General features: G+C 41.4%; 1 protein-coding gene across 9 annotated transcripts in view; it reads right to left on the reverse strand.

Annotated features, from left to right (window-relative positions):
- dlg5a (discs, large homolog 5a (Drosophila)) overlaps nucleotides 1–15,632 on the reverse strand; it is a 44,119-nt gene continuing 28,487 nt past the window's right edge. For 7 of the 9 annotated variants that reach the window (XM_053679679.1, XM_053679672.1, XM_053679678.1 and 4 more), the window contains 22 exons: nucleotides 15,425–15,600; nucleotides 15,220–15,323; nucleotides 14,191–14,283; nucleotides 13,096–13,932; nucleotides 12,800–12,920; nucleotides 12,239–12,383; nucleotides 11,226–11,350; nucleotides 11,030–11,119; nucleotides 10,657–10,819; nucleotides 10,191–10,268; nucleotides 9,016–9,178; nucleotides 8,752–8,885; nucleotides 8,515–8,679; nucleotides 8,191–8,374; nucleotides 7,575–7,723; nucleotides 6,889–7,059; nucleotides 6,540–6,736; nucleotides 6,135–6,278; nucleotides 5,527–5,654; nucleotides 4,430–4,539; nucleotides 2,050–2,159; nucleotides 1–1,887 (listed from right to left, as the gene is read on the reverse strand). In XM_053679679.1, coding sequence (XP_053535654.1) covers nucleotides 1,784–1,887; nucleotides 2,050–2,159; nucleotides 4,430–4,539; nucleotides 5,527–5,654; nucleotides 6,135–6,278; nucleotides 6,540–6,736; nucleotides 6,889–7,059; nucleotides 7,575–7,723; nucleotides 8,191–8,374; nucleotides 8,515–8,679; nucleotides 8,752–8,885; nucleotides 9,016–9,178; nucleotides 10,191–10,268; nucleotides 10,657–10,819; nucleotides 11,030–11,119; nucleotides 11,226–11,350; nucleotides 12,239–12,383; nucleotides 12,800–12,920; nucleotides 13,096–13,932; nucleotides 14,191–14,283; nucleotides 15,220–15,323; nucleotides 15,425–15,600 — 3,691 coding nt within the window. In that variant the 3' untranslated portion in view covers nucleotides 1–1,783. The remainder of the gene's footprint in view (nucleotides 1,888–2,049; nucleotides 2,160–4,429; nucleotides 4,540–5,526; nucleotides 5,655–6,134; nucleotides 6,279–6,539; nucleotides 6,737–6,888; nucleotides 7,060–7,574; nucleotides 7,724–8,190; nucleotides 8,375–8,514; nucleotides 8,680–8,751; nucleotides 8,886–9,015; nucleotides 9,179–10,190; nucleotides 10,269–10,656; nucleotides 10,820–11,029; nucleotides 11,120–11,225; nucleotides 11,351–12,238; nucleotides 12,384–12,799; nucleotides 12,921–13,095; nucleotides 13,933–14,190; nucleotides 14,284–15,219; nucleotides 15,324–15,424; nucleotides 15,601–15,632) is intronic. The other 2 variants (XM_053679676.1, XM_053679675.1) reach the window with 1 other exon arrangement.

The following is a 15,632-nucleotide window of genomic DNA, read 5'->3' on the forward strand; positions in this document are numbered from 1 at the left end:
TAGTGTGATACAGAAAATGACTTTTATTCTCATGTTAATTTGTTGAACATTATTTCATACAAATCACATTCTTTTGTAATATTGAAAATCCCAATCAATAACAGTACCTGTCATCTAGTCATTCTTCTTAAAACAAAAATGTATTGGCAGAATCCCTCTCATTTAATACCATATGCTACTTATTTAGGAAAAAAACAAAAACAAAAAACACCTAGATATGAATAGTACTTGAAAAAAAAAGTCTAATTTCAACCCAATAGACAAGACTGGGACTGCTTTTCCTTTGAGAAAACTGTGCAATAAGAAATCCCTTTTTTAAATGAGTGTAAATAATGCAAGGTTTCTCTTCTAATATAAGAATAGAGGCAATTAATGAAATGTATGGAACATGAACGATATTACTTTTGTGATTTAATATTAATTTGTATAAGTATAGTACCTATTTTGAACCTCTACTGAAAACCTAAGAACAGCTATTGTTTAGGGTCCATAATATTGCAAGTGCAAAACAAAAATAAAAGAAATGGACACATTGAATTTTGGCACAACATTAACTGGTGGGATTACTTGTGTGAATAAAGTATGCAACTGTGCCTGTTGAATAAAAAAAAACTTAAATATACATGGAAAAACGACTATCATTTCAACAGAGTTCGCATAAGAGACCCAATTATATTTACCCTGCACAATCTTCCTTCCATGGTGTTTCTCAGTGGGTACATATAAAAGTGACTGACGAACAAAAAAAAACAACAAGAAGAAACATACAAAAGGAACATGCTTATATCTGCTAAGACCTGACTGGACACCTGCTGCACTCCCCTAGGCCAGTAGCCTAGTCAAAAATACCTTTAATATATTCATTTATATATATTTATATTTTATTTTTATATATATATATATATATATATATATATATATATATATATATATATATATATATATATATATATATATATATATATTTAGTTTGCATACATACAGGTTAAGTGAGTGCCTCTACTTCAGAACTGTATTAGTGTTAGATTTCATGTTCTCTCAAACATTTTCCTCTATGAGAATGTTACCACAGTGGTCTGTCTAGCCCTGGAGTGCAATCTGAGGAGTTTCAAACACCAGACTTTCAATATGCCATTGTCATACGCTCAGGAGATCTCCAAAGGCACTTCCATTTGGCCCGTAAAATACTTAGTTACTGTTCACTTCAACCCCAAAACCATTACATTTACATAAGCAAGCTTACCAAAGCTTATTCTTTTATCTACAATGAATTTTCAGGCCCCTTACTGTTGTAGAAAACACATACACACATGCGGGTCATTTTGGTAGAACAGGGTTGGGATAGAGGGCTGAATTTGGGTTTGGAGTAGGGAGAGGTGACTTGGGATTTGACTTCATAAGATCAAAGGGAGAGGACACATTCAAGCAGACATTAAATAACAATTCACGGACTGACTCATCTGTAAACAAGTGTTTTAGATGCAGCATTACTAATCGTTGGATGTCTGTCAGGAAGACCAAAGGAAAACAATGAAAACTTCAGTGCTATAATCCTGCATTTGCGAGCACACACACACGTGCGCACAAATGAGAGGCTCCATTACAATTAGACATAAAATTTTACAATTAAACAGTTACAATTAAACATAAAGGAATAATAAAAGAAAAAAAAATGATGCAATGCTCACTGTAGTGTACCTTTGTGTGTAGTGCGAGTGTAAAAGCATAGTGTTTGTAAGCTCATGTGTGTGAGGCAGTAGGAGGAGAGGACTGGCTCAGCCACCTAAGGCGAGCCCAGCGGAGTCCACAGAACTTTACTCTGCTCCTGATCCACTATAGTCACGATTTGAGTGCAAATGTAGGGCAACGTGCCTCCTTGGACAATACCTGCAAGAGAAACCATCTTCAGTGTAGGTTTACGACAAGTCTACAAGTCTAATGCTGAACAGAACCATCTCCATCACAAACTTTGAAACAAATAAACAAACAAACAAACAAACAAACAAACAAACAAACAAACAGAGAAAAGACCTAAGTCAATACGCAAACCTGTGAAGAATTTGCTGTACTCTTGCTCAATCTTCTGTGCAACCTCAAACTGCTCCTTGGAATGTTTTTGAGAAACTTTATCCCGCAGATACACTGGATCTTTCAGTTCCCTATACAAGGCACAGGGGGGGGGGGGGGGGGGGGGGGGGGGGATCACGTCATGTACCAACATGATTATAACTATTTACAGGTATGAACACTAGCCATTAATACTGCTAGCTTCAAAAAACACAGGGAAAAAAATAAATTCTGCAACCTCTAAATGCTGTACTCGTTTGGTGATCTAGTTAGTGATACTGAGCATGCCAAGGATCCCGACAGGAGGCACGGCATTTACAGCTCCAGCTCCTGGGAATCCTTCAATTTATGGTGCTCTACTGGGATGATTTCATCATTAGTTATCTGTGTCATGCTTCACATAAATCTAATGACATTTAAAACCACACTTATTCAGCCCTACTGGGGTCTGTGCAGTTCTACGTGTAGTGTGAGAAGCAGTAAAACATATATTAAGATATATTGTCAGCTCCCATTCTCTTCATTCATTTGAATCACTGCAAAACAAACAGTGCATAGTCTATAGACCATCCATCTGCTACCACCCCACCCCCAGCTTTAAAAAAAAGGGTATATATCGTTCACAGAATACTGGAGCTCAGATAATAACCATCTGCACAAGAGTAGCAGCTTTCAGCCAAGTAGGGTGAACTGCTGCAGTCCGCGGTACAGAAGGCTCTCCATTTCACAAATGACTCCATGGGTCTCATTTATCAAAGCGTGCATGGAACATTTTCTAATTCTGTGCATAAGGACCACCAGTATGTGCTAGAAAATTGCCATATTACTTGTGTGTATGCACAGTTGTACGCTATGGACGTTGATAAATCCACCAGATTCTAAAGTGCTCTGCTTGTGCATAGCCATACTCATTTACATCAAGAAACTACACCAAGTGGCATATATGGTAAAAATTGTCCCTTTATAAGGGTGACTATGGATATGTGTGTGTGTGTGTGTGTGTGTGTGTGTGTGTGTGTGTGCAATTTTATCTGGAAAACTTGCAATGGCAGAAAAATCCTTCACTTTGTTGTCTTTTCTGCTGGCATACACTCACCGGTCACTTTAACACGAACACCTGTACATTTATCCAATCATCCAATCAACCAATCATACAGCAGCAGTGCAATGCATAAAATCGTGCAGATACTTTAGTTAAAATCAAGTTTTAATTCACATCAATCATCAGAATCGGGAGAAAATGTGATCTCAGTGACTTTAACCGACATGGCTGTTGATGTCAGATGGGCTGGTTTGAGTATTTCTATAACTGCTGATGACCTGGGAATTTCACACACACACACAACAGTCTCTAGAGTTTACATAGAATGGTGGGGAAAACAAAACACATCCTCTGTGCAGAGTCTGCAGACTGAAACACCTTGTTGATGAGAGAGATTAGAGGAGAATGAGTAGACTGGTCTGAGCTGACAGGAAGTCTGTAGTAACTCGAACAATCTTTATAAACGTGGTGAGCAGAAAAGCATCACAGAATGCTCAACACATCAAACCTTGAGTTGGATGGGCTACAACAGCAGAAGACAACATCAGTTTCCACTCCTGTCAGCCAAGAACAAGAATCTGAGGCTATTGTGGGCACAGACTCACCCGAAGTGGACAGCTGAAGACTGGAGAACACACACTTCAGGTCAGTCTGTGCCCATAATAACCTCAGATTCCTGTTCTTGGCTGACAGGAGTATTGTAGTCCATCCACCTCAAAATTCTATGTTTTGTGCATGCTCGGGTGCTTTTCTGCTGACATAACCGACAATAAGTGAGATGGGAGCTCCTCAGTTTACACGCAATTACACTTTCCAACCACTAGAAAGTCTAACCACTTTCTGCATATTCACGGCCAGTAGTTCTAAATATACTCTCATCCTCACACACAAGAATAACTTCATAGATCCCATTCTGTGCATAGAAACACGTATAGAATCGCGTGTAGAAACCTGTACAGAGAAGCGTGTAGAAACCTGTACAGGAGACGCGTGTAGAAACCTGTACAGAGACGCGTGTAGAAACGCATGTAGAAACCTGTACAGAATCATGAGCATGCCTCATTTACACACTAAACTACTCATGCACATGGCTGATGAATGAGACCCCTGGTCTCTGTGGAATATTTCTGAGTCTGTCAGGGATAAATCAGCCCAACAGGGTTTTGAGCAGAATTCAGGCAGCTCATTTGTTATTTGTGAAGACTGTAGAAATACCAAAAGACACACAAAACAGCAAAACTCCTGATACCACAATTAGTTATTTGTACTCTATTGTACAAACAAAAAGAAGGGTGTATGAAAAAGGATTTGGACACTTACTTTATTTGCTTTGCATTTTTGTAGCGAATGAAAATGACGATTGGATATATGTGAACGCTGTGAAGCCTTTCGATTGCATGGGGTGCAATGTCGAGCAAACAGTGACAGTCCTAAGAAAGAAAAATACAAGCAGAAAAGCAACTTCAAAGTTGTTCAAAGTTACATGAACAATAAATAGTTACAAACAGTGGAAAAATTGTCTCTAGCTGGTTTCATGAACATGACAATGAGTTTGGTGTTCTTCAGTGGCCTTCCCAGTCACCGGATCTGCATCCAATAAAACACCTTTGGGATGCGGTACAACGAGAGGTTCACAGCATGAAAGTGCACCTGAAAAATCTACAGGAACTGCATGATGCAATCGTGTCAACATGGACCAGAATCTCGAAGGAATGTTTCCAACATCTTGTAGAATCCATGCCATGAAGAATTGAGGTTGTTTTGAGAGAGCAGGGAGGCCCTATCCAGTATTGGTATAGTGTTCCTAATTAAGTGCTCCATGAGTTTAAGAATCAGCAAAAAAATAATGAGGATCTGCATATTTTAGTTCGGAACAGTTTGCACACATTTCCTCTAAAGTTTCTTTAATAGGTTAACACAAGTTACTAGCTAATGATTGTTAATTGAACTGACAGTGTAAAATTATGAAAAATATAGTGTCATTAAAAATAATATTTTTAAATTATTAAATTACTTGAAAATAATATAAAACTTGTAATAAAGAATTTTGCATCAATGCCTTGTGCATTTCTTTAAACAAACAAAGCAAGATAATAACGCAACTATAATTAGTTTCCATCCAGTCTGTCTTTAAGCTGTGTACTGTATGTCAATATTATTGCCATATTTGGACAAGAAAAACGTATCTCCATCATCACTGACAATCGGAAAATTATACATTACAATAAGCCTATAAGCAATGCATTTTCCATAATATTCATGCCTATTTTGCATGGCCAAAAATATGGATACTGACTATAAAGTCTGTTCATCACAGTCACAGCTTCATGGAGAAAAACATTATGTAAACCTAACCAAAGTTTAAAAGGTTTGTTTTGGGTCCTGTCTCACATATTTAACTGAAAAACAGGATAGACCTTGTCTGTGATCTCCTTGATGGAAGCAACAGTCGTGACATCGAAGTGGCCGCTCCTTCGTTTGTAGTCAATGAAAAGGCAGTCCTTCACTCCTCGCTCAATGGCTTGCTGAGAGGCCTTCATTACCTCTGAATCAACACAGAACAACAGATACAAAAAGTAAGCTTTTGGTCTTACCTGTAGAGGAACATTTTATGCTTGTTAGCAATATTAATATTAACATTACAGGCATGGGTCTGAGAAAATAAAAATCCATTTAAAGAAGAAGCTTATGAGTAAGGCTACATGTCCACTTGCAACTTCACCACGCTGCATCCTATTTATTTCAGTGGAGAGGTCTGCTGCATCTGAACATTGCAGACAGTTACGGAGGAACGAGATAATCTGCCATCTGCCTTGCTGTGTGGCAAAGGTTTGGCAAATATTTTTGCAAATGAGTGTGTCGGTCACATTTCGATTAATCGGGTGAAAGCTTTGTTAGATGGAAAATATCACTATAACCAAATCCATGTAAACCTCACAAAAACAAGCGGCAGCATGAGGCAACATAATGCAACGAGACACGTACAAGTAATACTGTGGGTTACTGTGTGCCAGTGTCAACTCACCGAGTACACATCTGCTGAATTTCCCTGGAGACTCTTTGACCAGCATGTCTTTAACCGGGTCCACTAGCGGGCCCAGCAGCAGCACTGGCCTAGGAGACGTGCAGTCCACCTTCTGCACTCTCTGATAGGCAAGGCTCACGCAGTCTAACCAAACATCACAAAACACGACACTTTATCATCTGAAACTGGAAACCTTGGATCAAACTTAAAGCTGAAGTAGGAAAAACGTATAGTTCAGAGAAACTACACAATATTCACTCATCTACTCTGAAAGATTAATTAACCAATATGAACTATTGATTGAATTACTGGAGTTAATAGTGATTTCCTGGATTATTCACGTGCCAGACATACAGCATACAATTGACGCACAGGCACAACACATCAACCTAGACATCATCTTACCCTCTAAAAACGGGATGGAGTCTGTGCTAATGGCATCCAGGGCTAGCAGGTCTTTGCCATCTTTGGAGCTGCTACGTTTGTGCTTCTGTTTCCTGCGAAAGAAAGATCTGCGCGCAGCTGCAGAGAGTGTTTTACTCGAACCGGTTTCATCTTTCAATTCAGTCATGCTGTGTCTACGATAGAATTCCTGATCCATCCTGCAACACATTGAAACCGGACCAGTTCGACCACCAATCTACAACTCTAATACAAATAAGATCTCTACATCATGCCCACATGGTGCACCATAGTTCACTTTAAACATAGAATAATCAAAATGGACCAAAACATATGCTATGGCTTCACTAACATGTATTTACTGGGAATTTGCCCCCTTTGCATCTTTTGTGCATTTTCATCAAGTTGCCAGGCCATCCAGGTGCCGAAGTTGCCGTTCGGTAGCGTGTCATCCACATAAAGAATGTCATCCTTCTTAAAGGAAAGATCCTGTTCTGTCTCAGCCACTCGGTCATAAAGTGCTCTGAGAGAACGAGAAATACAAAAAGAGAACGTGTGAGTGTGTTAAATCAAAGAGTATCAGCTTTTAGTGGGGACGCTAATGCTCCTCGGCCCTGTTCATTCAGATCGTATGGCTAGGTGGAGATTGCTCACTGCAGATCAACAAAGCAATTATAGGACAAGCCCCTGCAACAGCTGCACAACGAAAAGTTTGACTTATAAAAACAAACCAATCTATTTCTGAACAGCACACTGCTGTTCCCTTCATTGCCACTACAGATACTCAATCCCTTTTTGGACCATCTCATTAAAAGAGCCACTATTAGAATCGACAAATGGCAGACACTTACATAAAGTGTTTATAGAGGATGTCATTTCTAACTCAAACACACATATAATTAGAAATTATTAAGAGCTTTCCTTTACAGAGCTTCAACATTTTGTAACCATATTTAGACCAGTCCATATCAGAGACATTTGTCTATATGAAATTGATTAGTAATGAGTAAATATACAGGGGACGATGGTCCACAGTACCTGATGTAAAATCCATCACCAGCAGTATCTTTAAGCTGGTTAAATTCATCCACACGTTGCTGGACTTTCAATGTGGCTATTTCTGCAGGCTTGAGCATTTCCAGGTAAGCCTCTTCTGCAGTCTTATTCTTCATAACCAACGAGTTATACTAAACAAACAGAGGAGCGACACACACTCAGACAGAGGGATAAAATACGATGAAAAACAGTCAAATCTTTCATCTCCTAAACTCTAGACATTTCAAGACTATGACACCTGTGGAATGAAAACCATTCTGTATATTATCTGCCCCACAATCAATTACCATCGGTGCCAAAAGTGAATGTGCTGCTAGATGAGATGGTTTGTCTGGATGAGCACGAGCTGCAGAGCGTGCTCCACTCATTTGTCAGAGGGCAAAAGGCGACGGTGTCCGGGATGCTAGCAATTCACTTTCCTTCCTCAGAAAGATTACTCAAGTTCAATAAGAGTGGAAAGGAACAGAAGATCAATATTGAACAATAGAAAGTCATAGAGTTGCACGGAGATTGGAATAGGAGAAGAACAAAACAGCCTGGGAGAGGAGTTTTGCACTCGACTATACTGCAGATGCTTATAAGACCAAGGGCAGCTCACCTCCAAGATCATGTCTCCAGGCATTAGGACATCTGCCAACTTAGCAGGACTGTCCTCCTCCAGATTCTCCACAAAGATCCCACACAGATTCCCTCCACAAATCTGAACACCCAGCTCCACCTGAGTCTTCCTCACAGACACCACTCGGGGCTCTGGAATCTTCTTACTGCCCTCCGATGACATTCTGAGACAGAAGCATCAAACTTGATTTATTTATTTTTTTGCATCATTTATATAGAACTTTTTTTTTGACCATTTTAGTCGTCTTTTGGTTTGGGTATTGTCTTTGTGTGTTTGTTTTGGGGGGGGATGGGGCACCCTTACCTGATGAAGCTGTGTGGGCTGGTGGTAGGTGTGGTCTGTTTGGATGACGGAGTGAGGGTTCCTTCATCCTGCTCACTGAGTGTGTCTATGGTTGAGTGGTTATCTGGTGTGGTAGCTCCGCTGCCCTGAGGAGTGGACTGGCTGCTCACTGGCTCCATCCGAGAACTACGGCCAAGAGATCGGACTTAAACACGTGTCTATATGCAACCACATTAAACTCAGTTTCATGATGTATACCTTGAGCGGGAGTGGTTGCCCAGCTGGTACATGTGTGGGTTGTACTGTGCCATGATTGTGATGGTGTCACACTGCTGACCTATGACAAGACGCGCCTGCTGCTCGGTGGCATTACGCAGGTTTATCCCATTATACTGAGGCAGATTAAACACAGGAAGGTCACTAAACAGCCACAACTCAAATCACCAACACTCAGCAGTGAACAGAAATTATGCATTCAGAATCACTGCAAATGATGGATCACTTCTGATAACTTGTACTGACCTCAAGTAGCTGGTCTCCATACTCCAGGCCTGCCTGGTGAGCAATGCTGCCTCCAGTCACCTTGGATACAAAGATACCGCCATTCTCACCACTGACGATGGAGATGCCCAGAGGTTCGGCGCCTTTGTGAACAATCACGTTCCTGGGCTCCTCCAGATACGGCCTTTCGGAGCACAGACGTTACATCAGGTGTCACGATCAGATATCAGCTCTTCCACTTAGAACAGTGAATACCGACCCCAGTCGTGCAAAGTGTCTGATACTCCCCACTGATCTAAATGTCACAGACTGCACTGTACCCTAACAATGCAATGCATTATGGAATTTCAGGAGTGCACTGGATATTCAGACACGATTATAAACATGGTGCACTTAATAGGGAATGAGGTGTGGTTTATGTACTACTGGAGAACTATACACTGTCTTGGCTTCAGCTCACACAACTCAAGTGAGGATAATATGCTGATTTGAGGTGTTTCAGACATAAAACCAAATTAAGCTGTTTAGGAGTGCTTCAAGACTGGAGTTGGGAAACGCTGCCCCATAGAATGTGGTTCGCATTGTCTGCCTTGACAGACAAATGACCAGTGTGCGTCTTCATGCAACTGGCATAAAGGGATAGAACGTTAAGCAGACTAGATATACGGCACTAAAGTTACAAGGATATACAGCAACAACTCAAAAACAAATCAAGAGGGACATAAGCAAAGATCCAAAAAGGTGGGGATTTGTAGCTATAAACTCAAAAAGACCTGCAATGAGACCCATGCAAAAATGCCTTGAATAAAGGTTAGCTTACAAAGGTAAAAATATTCGGGGGGGGGGGGGGGGGGGGTACCACCAGTAATAAAGTTTTGTTTTGTTTTTTTAAGGAAAGAAAGAAGAAAATGAGAACATTTCAGATTCACCATTCAGTAAAATATTTATTGTATACATTTAATAAGAACAAACCTTTATACTACAAATAGCAAACACTTTGTCCTATATCCAAACCTGATCAACTTCTTTATATTAACTCATTTAACAAAAATGATCACTTCAGTCAACCAACTTCCATTCGATCTCTACAACACACAAGCAGGGATTTCCAAAGCCAGTCACACAGAATGCAGGTCTTTATTGCAAAGAAGCAGGTCAATCAAGCATTCCCTGTGCATGACTGACAAGAAACAAACCTCAGACTCCTGAGAGAGGAGAACCTAGGCCTAGCAGCCAGAGGGATTCTCAGAAATGATCTGTTACGGTACAGAGATCTGAAAGATTCATAGGAAGCAAAGAACAGAGGCAGAACAGACACTGTGTGAAAATCTACAAAGATGCAGAGAGACTCAGACTGAAGGAAGACAAATTTAAACAGATGAATGCAGCAAGAGATGTTGAAAACTTCATAAAGGAATTAAACAGAGAATGGAAGGAATGGCTGAAATAATGATCACATTTGAACTGACCTTAGAAAAAAAAAGGGGGGGGGGGGGGGGGGTGAGGTGTAATTTCTATCCACACATTCTGATCAGGTTTCTGAGTGAGCTGTTGCTGGGCAAGCGCTTGAGTGAACTGAACGGAGAGCTACACATACTTTAGACATATGAAAGTGAGCTGTTGCTGGGCAACAGTGCATTAGAATTGATGGGAGGGCCGTACCTGTCTTTCCTCTGGTCCCCTGTGGGTACGGGACTGACGGAGATCCGTGTGGAGATGGAGTTCTGGGACTGGCTGGAAGCAAACGAGGACGTCTCAAGATTGTGTGGGGACAGGGGCGGTGTGATGAGACTGGGACTGCTGCACTCGGAGTGGGACACAGACCCTAACAAACACACACACAGTCAACACAACTAGCCTTTTAACATTTGAAGAGATCCCAAATGAGTCCAAAAATGAATCGATAATCTTTGATTTAGTATAAAAATGTGGCTGTATTAGTCATTTTAATTTTTGTCAAGGTCAAAATACTGCAGTAATGTGCAATATCAATAAAGATCTCTTCAAAAGACCATTAATGTGCAGAGATGCATACCTCTGTCAGAGCCCAACATTGAACGTGGATACCGCGGTGTGGGAGGGATTTTTATCCTTTCTGTGCAATACTGTACATTACTGGATGAACCTGCAAAGCAGACAGAACCACTCAGGCACATGAAAGAATGCATGAATTATGTCCAAAAACTAGCCCAGATGGAGACAGATGAGAGTAATGAAAAGTAGAGACTGACCAAGTCTGGCACTGGACGGCAGCGAGTTGGTGCCATGAGAGGTTCGGCTGCTGCGGGAGGACTCCGAGTACTCAGCAGAACGCTTCTGGCTAAGGTCCAGACTCAGACGCCCTTGATGTTGGGGGCTGAGTCAAGACACAGAGACAGATGGAGTGTGTGTGAGTGAGTGAGTGAGAGAGAGAGAAAGAAAGAAAGAAAAAAAAAAAAAGTGTGAGAGAGAGAGTCACACACAGAAGAAAAAGGGTTAATGGGAACAACACAATTCAGCACTGAGGACTGCAGAACATTTTCACCCTCTTGAGATTATAAAATGGCCTTTGCGTAACCTGAATCTTTTTGTGACCTACTCTACACAATTAAAATTTTGCAGCCAGTGTTTGGAGTTATAAGTGTAAAGCTTTTAATGAACATAGTCTAATATATGACTGCAAATGATGCCTTGAAATAAAACGAATTACATTTAAAGCACTACTGTTAATGACACTTAAGTTTTTTTACACAGGTAATTCCTGCAGAATTATAGGTCCTGTATGCATCATTTCAGGTTGTTGAGCAGCTTTTTGCAGTGTCAATGTTTCTGCTGCAATAAAAGGTGAGAAGTTATTTATTTAAATTAATAGTCCTGTGTGTGTGTGCTGTGTCCACACATTCCTATGAAATACATTAGACTGGTGTTGGGTGGACCTAAAGCCAGCCTAATTATAAAGAGCTGGGCTTCCTTTGGCTTCGTAGCTTGCTTACTTGAAGCAGACAATTGTCCACAAGGGGGAGCTATTAACACTAGTGCCATCATAAGAGACCATTCTTAAAAATGCACATATTTCTGATGCTGACAAATACTCAACCAGCCCAACCCCACAGTTCAGCTAGGTTCTGAAAATAACCACAGGAGCACAAAGCACTTTGTTTTACAGAATGTGTATCCGTGCATTGCAGCACCTTAAAAGAGGTGTTTAGTGTATTCTGACAGAGGTGCACCAATTACAATGCAGCATGTGTAAGCCCTACAGTACCTGGGATGTGTGTGTTGATGGCAGATCTGGTTGATGACAGAGGGGCAGTTGCTGGTGTGCACTCTGTGACTGCGGACAGTGTAAACAGGGTTCCTCATAACTGCGGTCACCGCTGTGCATGGGGCCAGACCTCGATGTACTGAATCTGGAGTAAAGCCCAAACATTTCTCAATAAAGAAAACAAACTCTGTATTGGCTGCACTGTGCATTTCTGCCTGTGATTTTAGTGAAAAGTTTAATTCTGCAATCTAACGTCCAAGGTCAAGAGGACACAGTTAAGCCCTGGTCATGGGCTCCTTTGTCATAAATCCAACTGCTCCAGGCAACACATGAACAAAATCATATGGCAGTTCTGAAATCAGTTATGATGAATATTGATGTCTTGATTTTACATATACCTCTCCTTAGAAATGTACCTGAAAATTAAATTGTTTCATTTATTGATGGGATAGTGTATGCAGTAAATAAAGTGTATTGACTGCAACTGTTAATATGCAAGGATGAAAGCAGAAATGTATTCAGGCACTATCTGGAGCACTGCATTAGAACGGAGTGACTTACTGGGTGGCAGGGTCCCGTTATAGAGCGTGGGAACAAACCCTACGCTGTGTCTGTAAGGGCGGCTAGGAGATGAGCGCAACACATCCCTCTGGTCTAAACTGTCCCCATCGTTAGAGTAGCTCTGTTCAACACACACCCATGCAAGAAACATGAATTTGGAATAAATTATAGAAAATTAGACAAACATACACAGAAAATGAACAGTAAATCAGACGTATACCCCTCCCCCAACGCCCCACACCTCAATCTCAGGTTGTGAGGCTAACTGAAGCAGGTGTTAAAGCTTCCAAATTTACCTGAAAGCTCTGGAGGGGGATGGACTGAGGTGTCATCCTGCGCCTGAGAGCTGGGGCCGATTTGGGACGTGGCCGCTTGACCTCAGGCTCGTCAAGCCGTGTGCGTCCGATGTCCTCTTCACATGACTTCCTAGAGCTGAGCACCCTGCTCTCATTCCCGACCTCAGTGAAGCACAAATTCCCGTTACACTCTTCCTGCTGGCTCTCAGTAATGGTGGAGTCAGAGGCCGAGCTGCCCTGCTGCTTCGGCTTGAACTTGAATGAATCGCTACGCGTAGGTGGGGTTGGGGGTGTGGTCATAGTGTCTGTTTTGGATGGTTGTGGCGAATGGCTGGTTAGGAACTCCATTTTGGAGGGTGTGTCCGGCCTCTTGAAGGTGTCTGCATCAAAAATGGACTTCCTTTGCTTCGGAGACTTGTAGATGGATAGCTGGGCTGGGCTTTCTGCTACCATGGGAACTCCAACCACCATTTTGGGCCAGGTGCCACCGCTGTGCTTGGTGTCAGTTGCTGGCTCCAGGGTGCTGCATTCAGGCCCAGCTGACTCGGAGCGAGTGTAGCAAATCTCCTGGAAGGCGCTGGGACCATATCGGGCACACAGTGTGCTGGGGTGCAGAGTAGAGGGAGAGAAGGGCTTCCTCTCCTCAGAGTCAGCCCTCTGCTTCCTCCTTTCTCCTCCCGCCTCACCACTGTAAATGTCTGTCTGGGTGGAGCTATTGTGCTTCAAGTTCCGGCTATTACGAGAGTGGACCTCTGATATGTGAATTCTGCCATTGCACTTCTCTGCCTCCCTCAGGCTCTCAAATATGTTGTGGCCTGATGTGCTCTGGGGAAAGAACTGGTCAGGATACAGAGGTTAAATAGCTCGGGGTTTCTCTACACAAGACTTCTTAAGAACTCAATATTTTCATGAAATGTTAAAATGCAGCAAGCAACTGGCATGAGCGGCAAAAGCCTGACTGATTACAAAATACATCAGAGTTTGTATTTTAATTCACTTGCAGCACCTGTGAAGCTCTACAACATGTGGAAGTAGGATCTCCACATTTAGAAATGAGATCACACACACACACACAGAGCACAGAAATACACTCACCTTCATGAGGGAGAGGCTGAGTGAGTCCCTGCAGCCCCTTAGCAGAGCCTCACACTCTGTCAAAGATTTGTTATCCAGAGCAATTCCATTTATCTGGGAAGGGAAAAATATAGGGCAACACTTCATGAGGGAAAATCACCAGCACACTTCCTAACTCTATTTCCATTTCATCACGCATTTACTGAGAGAATGGAGACAGTTTATGTTTTTATATGCTTTAGTCAGTCACAGACTGTGTCCTTTCAATATCCTGCATTCAGACATTAAGGTTTACCAGTAAATTCAAGACAGAGCACATTCAGCAAAACATGAATGGTGGTTAAATGATGTGTAAATAATTTTACAAGATATAAACGGTTATAAAAAAAAAAGAAAGAAAGAAAGAAAGAAAAAAGGTAATTATCCATCTGCAATGAATGGATTTGTGCAAATGTTCTGTGAACAATCAAGCTGCAAAAGCTTGAATGTCAGGTTTGAGAACATTTGTGAAACCCTTCTGAGATGAAGTGGTTATCTGCTGTAAAACAACTATAATGTGTTCCTGTATCACTGCAGATTATGATAATGAGTCTTTATTCATCACATATACATATGCACAGTGAAATTCTTTTCTTTGCATACCCCAGTATGAAGCAGCCTTATCTTTGAATGTCTGCACAAATCATATCATTTCAATACAACCCAGTTTGTACTGACAGAAAAACAAGGAGCAATATTAAAGCTATTCAAAAAAAAGTCCAGATACTTGGGAAGGGTTGATGAATTTCTTAAAACTTTCTTGAGAGTCCCAGATGCAAGCATAATTAACCCCCAGGTGTTTAAGTAGTTAAATGATGAATTTGCTAACATTACAAATGTCAGGATAAAGGCTACATAAGACAGAACTATGTATACAATGTGCTCGTCGTTATTGCAATACTAAAACTGCATACAGCCACAATATTCAAATAAAGGAATGTTTTTATTCTGTACTTTTGAGACGAGTGATCTGGGTATATGGATGAATCATGGTTCATCACTCAGACTTACAGCAATGAGGCGATCCCCAATGTTAAGAGACCCCTCTCTGGCAGCTGGGCTGCCTGCTGCTATAGCCGTCACATACACGCCACCCTCCAGGCCAATGCCACTGTCTGAAGAGAACATCCACATGGGTCGAGTTAGCGAAGAGAATAGAAACATATCACACTCATTTTATTTAGCTAACACTTCCCAATGTGGAGTAAAGTGATACCTTTGTGCCCGATGAGATTAATGTGAACTGGAGTAACTAGTCTTCCTCCTAAAGACTTTCTTCTGCGCACCACCATATTGATCACACCTCCTCCACTGAGTACAGCTTTGATGACCTGCTTCCTGTCTTTGTTAGTAAGATCTATATCATTTATCTTCAGCAGCCAGTCATTCACTCTGGAAAGAGAGACACACAGCTGGTTTGGCCA

This window comes from Ictalurus punctatus, chromosome 3 (assembly GCF_001660625.3).
Source record: "Ictalurus punctatus breed USDA103 chromosome 3, Coco_2.0, whole genome shotgun sequence".
Lineage (NCBI taxonomy): Eukaryota > Metazoa > Chordata > Actinopteri > Siluriformes > Ictaluridae > Ictalurus > Ictalurus punctatus.